Source organism: Rhinolophus sinicus, chromosome 12, assembly GCF_057876585.1.
Source record: "Rhinolophus sinicus isolate RSI-liver-muscle chromosome 12, RSI-T2T, whole genome shotgun sequence".
Lineage (NCBI taxonomy): Eukaryota > Metazoa > Chordata > Mammalia > Chiroptera > Rhinolophidae > Rhinolophus > Rhinolophus sinicus.
The window spans coordinates 41,438,710-41,451,785 of record NC_142512.1 but is presented as its reverse complement, the minus strand read 5'-3'; the positions used below and the strand labels follow the sequence as shown (position 1 = coordinate 41,451,785).

Below are 13,076 nucleotides of genomic sequence, written 5' to 3'. Positions count from 1 at the left end.
CTAACACCTAGTACCTCAGAATGGGGCCTTATTTTGAAGTAAGGTTATTATAGAGGTACCGTGTTTCCCTGCAAATAAGACCTAGCTGGACAATCAGCTCTAAGGCATCTTTTGGAGCAAAAATTAATGTAAGACCCGTATATATTATATTATATTATATTATATTATATTATATTATATTATATTATATTAATTATATTTATTTTATTATATTATGACCTGGTCTTATTTTACTATAAGACCGGGTCTTATATTAATTTTTGCCGCAAAAGACCCATTAGAGCTGATTGTCCAGCTAGGTCTTATTTTTGGGGAAACGGTAATTAAGATAAGGTCATTAGAGTCAGCTCCAGTATGACTGATGTCCTTATAAAAAGGGGGAATTAGGACATGGACATGCACACAGAGGGAACACTGTGTCAAGATGAAGGCATGGATCAGGGTGATGCTTCTTGACAGGCCAAGGAAGGCCAAACATGGCCAGCAAACTACCAGAAGCTGGGGGAGAGGCATGGAACAGACTTCCTCACCGCTCTCAGAAGCAGCCAACCATGCCAACACTCTGATCTCATAGAGTCCCAGCTTCCAGAACTGTGAGACAATATGTTTCCGTTGTTGAAGCCCCCAGTGTGTGGTACTTTGTTCCAGCAGCCCCAGCAAACTAATGCCCACTTATATGTCACTGGTGGGACTGGGGACCTGGATGGGATTTCTGGAGAACAACCCTGCAACATGTAGCAAACTGTTTACCCTTTTGGACTAGCATTCACTTCTGGAAAATACTCTAACGTTTAAAAAAAAAAAATTACTCTGTGGAATACTACTGGGCAATAAAAAAGAATACATTGTGGATAGTACATGCAACAACTTGGATGAATTTCCAGGGAATCATGCTGAGTGAAAAAAGTTAATCCTAAAAGGTTACATACTAGTTGATTCCTTTATATAACATTTCTGAAATGACAAAACTGTAGAAATGGAGAACGGATTAGTGGTACCGTGGGTTAGGGGTAAAGAGGGTTGGCATGGGCGGAGGGTGATTCTGGTTCTAAAAAGGCAACAAGAGAATCTTTGTGGCCACAGAGTTGTTCTTTATCTTGGCTGTGATGGTGGCCACTTGACCCTGCACATGTGATAAAGTTTCATACAACTAAACATACATACAAGTAAAACGGGGGAAATCTGAATACGATTGGTGGAGTGTATCAATGCCAATATCCTGATTAGTATGTTTCACTATAGTTTTGCTAGATGTTACCATTGAGAAACTGGGAAACGGTACATGGAATTGTCTCTGTATCATTCCTTACAAGTGCATGTAAATTTACAATTATCTCAAAACAAAAAGTTTAATACAAAAAAATTACTTTGTACAGGATATTCATAGCATCCTGACTGAGGATAGGGGAACACTGAAAATAAACTACCCACAACAGAAGTCAGCTAAAACCCTGGGAGTTTAAGTGCGGGAGTATTGCTGAGCTCTGAACAACAATAAACTTGTGGACTGAGTAAATCTAAAGTTGAATTAATGTTATGTGAAAAAGCAGATGGCATCATAGCAGGTTCTCTCTGAGCCATTCTATGGAAAGTATGGCTATACATTGGCAGAGAATAATTCAAAAAGATGTAGATAATTTAGAGATTCAAGTCCACTGGATTCTTCTTTCTCTCTCATTTTAACATTACTTCAGTTTCAAATAAAATAATGACATGAAATAAAAATCCTGAGTCTCTCCACCCGCTGTCCCTGGCTCCTCCTCCTGTTTCCAGCAGGTGGCAGAAGTGTTCCAAGGATGGTCCCCACCGTCTCTGTTTCCTTTGGATGAGTCCGCAGTTCTCAACAGCAGGAGGGGCTCGAGCATCAATCCCGCCAGCTCTAGGAATCCAGGCAGCAGAACTGTCCTCTCCGAAGTCCAGGGCAAGGAGGCAGTTGTCTGGCCTCCATAGGGTTAACAGTCCACATTCCAGAACAAGGGAAAAGGAGACTGGTGGGTCATAGACAGTCAGAGGGGGCTCTGGAGGGCCAGCTTCTCACAACACACAGCCTCTGTTGGGAGAGATAGATCACCCCCAACAATGGCCACAGCTGTTTTCGTCTGCCCTGAAGGAAACTGACTTAGGAAGCAGGTATCAGAGAGGGCCCTTCCTGCAGGGGCTTCTGTCTGGCTTGTAAAACTGTCAGAGCAGCTGCATTCATGTGTCGAGTGATGGATGATGGAAAGAAGGAGGGACAGATGGCCACAGATGGACACAGTGACTTACAAGTCCAGGCAGGTGGCAGAGGCCTGGCAGAGGCTCTGCAGGTGGGGCATGCTGATTCATTGCCCAGTGAAAATACCAAGGGGACCTGGGCCACAGCCCTCTTCCCAGCTCCTTCAGAGCCGGAGTGGCTGCACCTCCTCAATCTGTCTGCAATGAAAGCTTCCGCTGGCCCTCCTTTCTTTTCCTGCACCTCAGGTGTGAACCTTCCTGCCCCCACACCTCTGCCCCTCCCAGGCCCCTCATTCTGCTCCAGGGCTGAGGTAGCAATTCCTTTTGGTTTCTTTGTGGCTGGCTGGACCTGGGGTGGCTTCTGGAATGCTCCCCTGGTATGCATCAATCAGATTTTCCATATAGGACTCAACGCTGGTTTTGAAAAATGAAATGGGCTGGGAGACAGGAAAAAAAAATGTCAGCACTAAAAATGTTGGCCTTGGCTTTTGCTAAGAAAATGGATTTTGTGCTCTCTACTCCTACCCACAGCCCGGCCAAAGAAATAATTGCCTTTAGCACATGCGCCTGCGAGCCACAGTTAGTGTCCTGGCCAAAAAGTGCCTGTCACCGTGTGCGGGATCCCTGAGGAGCTTGAAATGCATTTTCCTCCTTGAGCTCCATCACCAGTTCCTGTTCACGTGCTCATCCTGGCTACTTATAATGGGAATCCCCATCCCCTTGCCCAAGTGGGCGCCCTTGCTGTGGCCCTCAGTTTTCTCTCTTGCCTCCCAGAAGATGCCCAGAAGGGCTTTTTTGGGCAGAACAATCAATGCTGAGCCTCATGGACTTCGGGACCAATGAGATTTCTTTAAAAGCATACTTCTGCCTCTATTTGGGTGTGTAGGGGCCAAATCGACACCCCCTAGGGCCATTTTTTCATGTGACAAATGAACTTGGCCTTAGAAATGGGATCAGCTGGGCTCAGCCCTATGGAGGATTCAGAGCTGCAGTTTTCTTTGTTAAGCTTGTCCAAAGTTTGTTTTGAGAAAGCCTGAGGGCCCCAGGAAGGTAGAGATTAAGAGCCGGGATTCATTTTGATATCTGAAAACCACAGCCGTCTGCTTGTGGGAGGCGCTGGAGAGCAGGCTCGCCTCACACACACCCCTCTCTCTGGGTCACCTGGGAGCACCAGCAGCAATTTGGGAGTTTGCTGCCCTTGAGGAGAAGTCTTTGTAGCGGGTTTGTTCTGAGCACACCCCTTTCCCTCCCCCTGGGCTGAGGAAAGCATGGGACCAGCACTGCCCCAGCCTGTCATTGGCTGGCACTAGGCAGAGGGGGCTTTAAAAAGGCAAACGTGTCTGGGCTGGGGACTGGAGCTTGTGCTACTGGAAGGCCAAGTGCCCTCCTCCGGCTGGCACCATGCAGCCCTCTCTTGCCCTGTGTCTCGTCTGCCTGTTGGTGCACGCAGCCTTCCGTGCGGTGGAGGCCCAGGGATGGCAGGCCTTCAAGAATGATGCCACAGAAATCATCCCTGAGCTGGGCGAGTACCCTGAGGCCCCGCCAGAACTGGAGAACAACAAGACCATGAACCGGGCGGAGAACGGCGGGAGGCCTCCCCACCACCCCTTTGAGACCAAAGGTATGGGGTGGAGGAGAGCACTTTAAGCATAGGGGTCCTCTGATGGGAGGGTTCCCTTTGGGACGTGTTGAAGACTAGGGTAGACTGTTAGCCACTGCCAGCAACGGTGGAGGGACAGTCTTGTCTGGAAGCAGGAGAAGGAGGACCTGCCAGCATAGCCTGGGAATCCGAGTGCAGTGACGTGAGACTGGCAGGGGGCAGGATGGAGGCTGAGGTGGTGAGGGTACAGCATTGGGACAGGCTCAGAGGCTGAGAAAGCTTTCAAGGAATCCCCTCCTGAGAATACAGGAGCCTGGTCCAGCTGTCGGCACCACTGAGGAGGGGACAAGGCAAGGGAGCCTCGTATCTATGAGCACCTGCTGGAGGCCAGATGCTCTATGTGGGCTGTACATGGGCTGTCCCCCAGGGACCCACCACGTGGAAGACCCCTAAGGTGAACTCCCAATTTGAAGGTGAAGAAACTGACGTAGCAGAAATTAAGTAATCTGGTAGTGAGTAGAAGCACTGAGATTTGGACCCCTTTTGATCCAATTCCAAGACAGCCCAGGTAGAGGATTATGGGTGGAGTGTTGGAGACCAAGAGCCAGAGCAAATCCCCCCAAAGCAGTGGGAAAGGGATGGCAGAGAGGCACTCCATCAATTGCCCCTGACCATGGTCTGCCCGGTGAGCTGGCACTTGAAGGAATGGGAGTGTAGGCACAGTTTTAGCCTCTGGGTGGCAGCTGGACCTTGGAGGGGAGGCAGCATCCTCTGTGCAGGGAGTAGACACAGGTGGCACCATCTGTCCTGGGTCCACACCTCGGATCCAACCTTGCCTCATTTCTGGGGAGGGAGCCTGACCCTACTGAAAAGTCAATGGCCCCAGTGGAGGGTACACCTGGGTTCCTGATCAGGTGCCCACAGAGAAGCCTGTGGGTCAGTGTGCACAGCTGGCTCTGCAGCTGGCAGGAATGGCTGGGGGTGGGGGCTGGGATGACACTTCAGACTAAGGGCCTCAGTGCCCTCTGGCCATTGTCCAGGTGGGAGAGGAGCCCACTGCCCAGGCTCCTACATTCCATCCGTCCCCTCCTCCCAACTAGCTGGGAACATGGGGCTCTGCCGAGAGCAAAACCAGAGGAGGCTGGGGGGACCCTTGGGTCTTCCTACCTGGAGCTCGGGCGTGCCCTCCCCCTACTCCCCCCACCCCCAGAGAAGGTCAACGAAGCTCAATCCATGGGCTGTAAGGGACCCAAGTATGAGATGTCCACATCCCTGAGCTCCCATGAGAGGCCACAAGCCCCAAGGAAGCCACTTGCTCAAAACAAAGTCACCTTCTGAAGAGGAAGTGCCTGACCTAGGGGCACTATTCTTGGAAAGCCCAAAAGCCTCTTCCCTGGGCAAACAAGCCACCCCCACACACCACCCCTGCAGCCTGGGAGCAGGAGTGAGGATGCCAAACCAACCCAGAAACCAGAAAGCCAGCCACAGGAGGAAGGCAAGCCCCACATCTCCCCTGCTGTGTTTGCTCTCGTGTCTGGCTCTCTCTGCCCCCTCTCTGGTTTTGGTCTTAGGACTATTTTTCATCCCTTTGTGTCACATGGGTCCCATAAGACTCTTGGGGGTGGACAGGTGCTTACACGAGGATTAACTGTTTAAAAAGCTCCCGCTCATCTAAACCCATAGTAGAAGACACCATCAAGGTGACTTTAGGGGCCTAAGCCAGGTCTCCGAGCTCAGTCTTACCCCACCCAAGAAACAAGCCTGTGCCACCATCAGGTGTCTATTCAAATGGCACAGAGCAAGAGACGTGCCCAGCAGGGTGCCTGGTACACAGCAGGTGCTTAATACATGTTTGTGGCAGTTGAACCTGTAGGTTTTCTGGCAGAGCTTGGTCCCCTTCTGGTAGGGAAGTAACCATAGTAAAAAGCAGCCCTTTGCCCGCCCCTCATTCCCCAGCCCAGCCTCCCATGGTGGCTTAGGCACCCAGCTTCCACCTGTGTGGGAGCCAAGAGGTGCTGGGGCCCCAGGGAAGTAGAGTCAGGAGACCCAGCTCTGCCTTTTGGGCAAGTGCTTTTCCCTGTCTGTCCTCAGTGATAATGAGGGGGTTTGCCTTTGGCTCCTTTCAAGTCTAATGACTTGTCCTCCTCTCCACCTCTCTTCCATCCTTCTCCTTAGCAGCAGCTGCCCTGATTTATTACCTTCAATTAACCCCTACCCCTTTCTCCATCCCCTCACCGCCCCTACCAAGTGGCCGGAAAAGGAATTTGGGAGAAGCCAGAGACATGCAGAGGGTGTGGCTAGTACCTACCCTGCCATGGCGAGGGGCCCTGTGGCACAGGTGTGACCGAAGTCTGGCAAAGAGGAATAATAATAATACATAGTAACAGCCAACACTTCCAGCTTTTACTATGTGCCGGTGGTGTCCCCTGCGTTATATATGTGATGGATAAATGAACGGAATCCTCAAGACAACCCATTTTACAGATAGGTTGCAAAAATACCAAAAACCAAAACAAAACAAAACAAAAAACCCACCAAAACTTGGCTTCAAAGTTTTAGGAGGAGAGGGTGGGCTGGAGATCTTTCCACCGGCTGGGCCCGTCCCATAATAGATGCCCAGGGACAAAAGAACCCTATCTGGAGAAAGGCAGGTTTGGGGAAGGCGGGGTGAGGGGATGGAGTGGGTGTAAGGCCTAAGGCTTGGAGGGAGCCGCCGCCCTCACGCGCGCCTCTCTCCGCAGACGTGTCCGAGTACAGCTGCCGCGAGCTGCACTTCACCCGCTACGTGACGGACGGGCCATGTCGCAGCGCGAAGCCGGTCACGGAACTGGTGTGCTCGGGCCAGTGCGGACCCGCGCGCCTGCTGCCCAACGCCATCGGCCGCGGCAAGTGGTGGCGCCCGAACGGGCCCGACTTCCGCTGCATCCCGGATCGCTACCGCGCGCAACGGGTGCAGCTGCTGTGTCCCGGCGGCGCGTCCCCGCGCGCGCGCAAGGTGCGCCTGGTGGCCTCGTGCAAGTGCAAGCGCCTCACCCGCTTCCACAACCAGTCCGAGCTCAAGGACTTCGGGCCCGAGGCTGCGCGGCCGCAGAAGGGCAGGAAGCCGAGGCCCCGCGCCCGGGGCGTTAAAGCTAACCAGGCCGAGCTGGAGAACGCCTATTAGAGCCACCTCGGCCGCACCACCCCAGCAGGCGCCCTCGATCCGGGCGCCGCAGGTTTCTGCCCTCTGCGCGCGGTTTGATTGTTTGTATTTCATTTTAAATGCCTGCAACCCAGGGCAGGGGGCTGAGACCTTCCTGGCTTCGCAGAAGGTAGCCAGACCCTGCGGATCCCGGGTGCCGACAAAGCCCCACTCTCCCCGTCCGCCCGCCGAGAGGGTCCCGCAGGGCTGGGGAGGGAGAGTCACAGACACTGAGCCATGCAGCCCCGCCCACCGGGGCCGCCTACCTTTGCAGGTCCCACTTCAGAGGAGGCAGAAAAGGAAGCATTTCACCGCCCCGGGGTTTTAGGAAGCGGTGGGGAGTGAGAAAAGTGTGGGGACTGGTAAAGAAATTCCCATAAGATCCCTATCCACTTCTCTGCCTGTCGTAAAGCCTTTAGTGCCACGCTGTGCCAAGAACACAAGACGGGGGTCCGAAAATAGGGTTTCTAGTCCTGGCTCTGCCACTAATTTGCTGGTGAACTTGGACTACAGTCTTCCCTTTCTGGACCTCGATTTCCTCTTTGTAAAATGCAACTGGGGGTGGGATTAGGGTCTCCAGCAATATTCTGTCATACGGTTCCAAGGACTCGGGTGCGTTTTGAATGGCCAGGGAGAGAGGTTGGATTGAACCATGGTCATGTCCAGAATTCGGAGTTGTAATCCTGTGACCTGACAGCCAAAGATGAAAAACAAACAGGAAAAAAGAGTGTATTCATGGCTGACAGACTCCCGAAAGACACGGAGTTGTTTCCAAGGCTGGGTTCCCTAGATGTTTGGCTACCTCCACCCTTCCATCTCAAAGGATGCAGAAGCAACATCATTAATTGGGGTAGAGAAGGAGAAGATCCCAAGGGTGGTGGGAGGAAAAGAAATCACCCCCCTATTCCCAAAGAGCAGTGTCCCGCCCCCACCCCGTGGCCATATTTTAAAGTCACCTTCTGCAGAGAAGCTCAAGGTCCCAGGACACTGGACTTGCAGGCCCAAGGGAGCAGCCACCACCCTTTCAAAGACCAGCAAGCAGATCCCTTCAGAGGCACCTCTTCGTAACTCATGGACACATTTCTGTCTAGAAAATTGCTTCTTACTGCTGTTACGTGTGGTGGCATATCTTACATTAAAATGATATTATTGGGGAAAAATTACAAGTGCTGTACATATGCTGAGAAACTGCAAAGCCTAATAGCTGCCATCCAAAAATCTTTTTGAAAATCATTTCCAGACACCTCTTACTTTCTGTGTAGTTTATAATTGTTTAAATTTTTTTTTTTTTTTTTTTTTTTAAACAGAAGCACATGCCATGTGAAAGCCTGCTGGGCTGGTTGTTTTCTGCAATCCTTTCATGTGGGATTTGTCCACAAGAATGAAAGTCGTGGTTTTTAAAAAGAGTTAAGTTACATATTTATTTTCTCACTTAAGTTATTTATGCAAAAGTTTTTCTTGTAGAGAATGACAACGTTAATATTGCTTTATGAAATGCCAGTCTGTTCTTTCAGAATCCAGAAGCATTGTTAATAAAACACAATGAGTCGTTATGGAGAGGATGTGGTCTCATTTCTCAACCACACACAGTCATTTCTGTCAAAGTTAACATCCTTCTTTGGGTCACTACGATACCTTTGCACGATGGTGGCCCTTGTGACAATTATGTCCTTTGAAAAGTCCTGTTCGTCCCTTCTTCTCCAAACCTAGACCTCATTCCTTCACTCTGCTATTGTAATAAATCTCAGCCTGGTCTCCCTCGAGCAGCCTGCCCTTTGCACTGTTCCAAAAACACGGTTCTCATTGTGTCACACCCCTGCTCAAAATCCCTTCATAGCTCCTCCTTGCCCCGGATCAAGTTCAGTCTTCTCAGCCTGACAAATACGGCTTTCACCTGCTTAACTCCCATCCTCCACTTCCCCAAGCTTCCTTACTGACTCCAGGTGCCACATGCTGTACTGGTCCCCACCTCCCTAGTTTGCTTCCCAGCCCCAAAAAACTCTTGCTCTTTCTTTGGGGTTCATGTTCCTTGTCATCTCTTCCCTGATCCTCCCAGAAGTGTCCCAACCCCCACTGATCCCTGCGCCTCAGGTGTCCAGCCCCTTTTGTCCATGCCTCGATTTTGGTTCCTGAGTCTTTGATTCAACATTCATCCGTGGACCACCTGCCCCACCTGGCCACACCCTGCTGAGTAATGGGATAGACACAGAGCCAAGGACAAATCAGGACCAGCTCACAGGAAGCGCAGCCAAGCTTTGACCCAAACATGAATGTTATGCCTCTCTGGTGAAGATGTAAGATTGTCACAAGCAAGGACAATATCTTGCACTTCCCTCTTAGTGCCGGATGCTAGCTGAGACTCAAGGAATACTCTTTAGTTGCCATAAGGAGGGATAATCAGTTGCAAAGCTTTCAATCAAGTCTAGCCCATCTTGGGGTAACCCCACCCCCAGAACCTTCCTTACCCCCAAAAGTAAGCTGAGGTCCGCCATGATGACTTTTAACTTTAACTCCCAATGAACCCTCCTAAAGCCATCATCATCATCATCATCAACAAGTCTGTTAAGTGTCAGTGGGTGTTGCTGCCTCCAGGCCTGCAAGGAATCTGTGTATTGTGAGGAACCCAGAAAACAGGAGCAGGTAGGAAATGGATACATGGTTCAGCCCCCCGAGACAATGTGGTTTAGTGGTGGGACACTGGCTCGGGAGCCATGTTTGTGTCTGAATCTGAGGCACTGAGGGGTTAAATGTTTTGCCCACAGCCAGATATGGGCTCCGTCCCTTCCCTGACACTCAAGCAGCTCAGAGCCTGGTGGGCACATGGGCAAAAAATCAGGTCACATTGTTCTGTACAAAGTGTTATGCAACCGAAGACAAGAGTAATTGGCTCTGTGTTGAGGGCAAGGGATAAAGGTTAGGGAAAGTTTCACAGAGGTGGGCGCTGCTTGGAGGTCCACCAGGTGGAGACGGGAGCACAAGCAGCATGGCGGACCTGGAACTCCAGGCAATGCCTCCTCTCAGTACACCTAGGATCTGCTTTCTGGGGCCCGGAGATCCCGGAGACATCAGCCCCGGCTACGCTCCCATAACCATGAGGGGGAAAAAACCCAAAGGCTAAACTGTAGGTCGGGCTAGGGGTTATTTGTGGAAAGTTATATTCTACCTACATGCGATCTATAAACCTGGTGCTGGTCAGAAGCGAAAGAGACTACAGGCTCAGCTGGCAGGGGTGGGGTTCTGCTGTGGGGAGCACAGGTTCTAGGGGTGCAGCCAAACTCAGAGCTTGTATTAATAATCTGAGAGTCAGACAGGCAGAGGGACAGAGGGAAATGGGTCTCTCTCTCCTACACACTCTCTCTCTCACACACACACTCGCATATACACACAATCCATGGGGCTCGACCTATACTTCGAATAAAAATCAGGCCACCTTTGCATAAGGAGGTAGAGCAAAAGAAACTCAAAGAACACCCAGGAACCTGTTTTCCTTGAAGCAGGCAGAACTTGGGCAGCGGGGGAGGGAAGGTGGAGAGCCTGCAAAGCCACCTGTGTGTGAGCTGAGCTCAGAGACACAGCAACTGAAAGCTGGTGTGTATCCCACATCCGCCTGCCTCCCACAGGTTCCCCACCACACAGGCCTGCCCTTGTTCCTCATCTGGGGCCTGCTTGGTCTTTCCTACCCATCCCCATTCCTGGAGTGCCGCCTCTGTCTTCTCTCTTGTCTAAGGGCAGGCAGAGGCTCAAGTCTCTGGCAGCATTGACCAATACCTGAAGTTTGTTTCGTGGCTAGCGGGGCAGGAGACAGGGGGACTGTTTCTCCTAAATTAGTGCCACCATGCTCCTGGTTTGCCCAGGCATGGACACCTATTGGCCCAGCATAATTATTAACAGCTCCCACTCTTACTCTTAAAAACATCCCAGTTTGGGCAATAAATTGTATGGTCCCCTACTATTAAGAGATGCAGCTTCCTCTGAAATAGACTGGGGCCCAGTTGCCCATTTCCAAATGCTGGTGTTTCTGTCGGGGGTGCTCCTTCTGTGAGTAATTAAGGCCTGTTCATCACTCAGGTCTCAGACAATTGTCATGTCCCCTGACCAACCAAGCCAGTACAAATCCTGTTGCTTTCTCTTTCATAAGTAATGCTTCCTTCCTTCAGAGAGCTTATCTCAGAAGTTATGGAATTATAGATGTATTCATGTAAATATCTGATTGATCTCTCTCTCCCTTCCTAGACTATAAGACCCAGGAAAGCAGGGACTCTTGTCTGTCGCTGCCCACCAGGGCACCCCCTGTACCCAGATACTGTAGGTGCCTCATATGTATTGTGGTTATACAGTTGTTATTCAATCTATTTAGGATTTCTTCTCTCATGAGATTAGGTGGATGGAATGGATTGATGGTGGGAGTGGGGAGGGGAAGATCAGACATCTGTGAAAAGAGGCTGTTTGCTCTGATTGTTTTCTGTTGGGTCTCTGAGGATAAGACACAGCTCCTACCCTCAAGCAGTTTATATGCTTGCTGGGGCGTCAAGTGGAACATGAGGGCACGAGGTGCCACTGTGGAGTATGTATGTGATCTTTTGCCACCAGAGTGGTTAAGGCCAGAGGGAGAGGAGGGATTTAGAGGAGCAAGAGGGGAGGGGCTTTAGAGGGGCAAGGCAGGGATTGGGTCCAGCTGAGCTTTGAAGGCTGCCAGGACATGGAGGGGCAGAGAGGAGAGACAGCGGCAGGAAGAAAGCAAGGGGGGCACACACCAGATGGGCTGGGGTGATGTCAGCATGAGACCTTGCACACAGGGGATGCTCTGCATCCAAGTTCATTACACAAGGAAGCAGCGGAAGCCAGGAAATAGAGCAGGTGGGGTGGGGGTAGAGTTGGATACTGTCAGTCATGGCAGGAGAGAGGAGGCATAGCGTGGAAAGGAGGGAGGGGCTGAGTCCCCATAATAGTGGCATCGACTCCTGTGGGAAAGACAAGAAGCTGGGTCATGGATGTGAAAAGTGCTCCGAACGACCATTCTGCTCTCCATGAGCCTGGCAGGAATGCTTTGGAGACTGGGCCCTGCCTTTCTTACAACCTAATCCCCACCAATTCCCAATTTCTCTACAATCATCTGGGGTGCCTGAACTAGGGTCCCACGCACCAAGAGGGCCAGAGCTGGCAGTGGTGGCTGCAGGTGGGAGACAGGTACCCATGACGGAGGGTAGGAAAGGGAGACGGAAGAAGAGGAGGCCAGAGCACAACCCTTACCTGCCTGACAACTTCCTAAGGATTGACTCTGCCAGGACATTTAAGGCAGAGGCAGGAGAGATGAGGGCAGGAAAGGAAGTAAGAGGAAGGAGAAGGTGGACAGGGAGAAGAAAAGAAGGGTAAGTAGTAATTCATTCCACTAATATTGACTGAATGCCAGCTGTGTGCCAGGCACCGCCTGAGGCTCTGGCCATGTGGGTGTGATCATGGAGCCTCATGAAGGTCATGGTAGGCAGGGAGATGGATGTCAGGCAGACAACAAAGAAATGTAGAGCATAATGCCAGGAATGCAATGTTCTATAAAACAAAATAAAGCTGGTTAGCAGACAGAGAGCCATGGAGAGCCACGCCAGCCTTCTCTGAGGAGGTCACATTTAAGCTGAGACCTACATGCAGTGAGGAAGCGAGCCCCACAGGACCTGGGGGATGCATGCACCAGGAGGAGGAACAGCAAGTGCAAAGGCCCAGAAGGTATGTAGGGGGTGGTGAAGGGACACCACTAATTGCTTTGGATGCTTTTCAGGCGTCTCCATGCCAAGGCTGCTAACCCCTGATCTGGAAGCCAGCATGGTAATTATAATTATAGTGAGGAGATGTGTGTGTGTGTGTGTGTGTGTGTGTGTGTGTGTCTGTAAAAGAGAGTGTCTCGTTGTATGTTCTCCTGACTCTGTATGTTAAAGACCACATGGCCCCCAGAGAAGAATAATTTGCATATTATTAATTATGTAGCTATGCACACCTTTATTCTTAAAATGCATGATAGATTTGCTTAAGTAAGGCTGTGGGCATTGGGCAGATGCATTTCTTCTAGGACCTATACGTTATGAAATT

The 13,076-nt window shown here is 50.8% G+C and overlaps 1 protein-coding gene across 1 annotated transcript; it reads left to right on the top strand.

The window, feature by feature from the left end:
* Positions 1-227: 227 nt before the first annotated feature.
* Positions 228-8,552, top strand: SOST (sclerostin). The gene is made up of 2 exons (XM_019752198.3): positions 228-3,835; positions 6,556-8,552. The coding sequence occupies exons 1-2, from the start codon at positions 3,616-3,618 to the stop codon at positions 6,975-6,977; spliced, it is 642 nt and encodes a 213-aa protein (XP_019607757.1). The 5' UTR covers positions 228-3,615; the 3' UTR covers positions 6,978-8,552.
* Positions 8,553-13,076: the final 4,524 nt, after the last annotated feature.

What these genes read in the sequence shown, in the direction of transcription:
- SOST (XM_019752198.3), top strand. Translation starts at nt 3,616, where the DNA reads ATGCAGCCCTCTCTTGCCCTGTGTCTCGTCTGCCTGTTGGTGCACGCA. An exon ending in CCACCCCTTTGAGACCAAAG is followed by an intron (nt 3,836 to 6,555) that starts GTATGGGGTGGA and finishes CTCTCTCCGCAG; the next exon opens with ACGTGTCCGAGTACAGCTGC.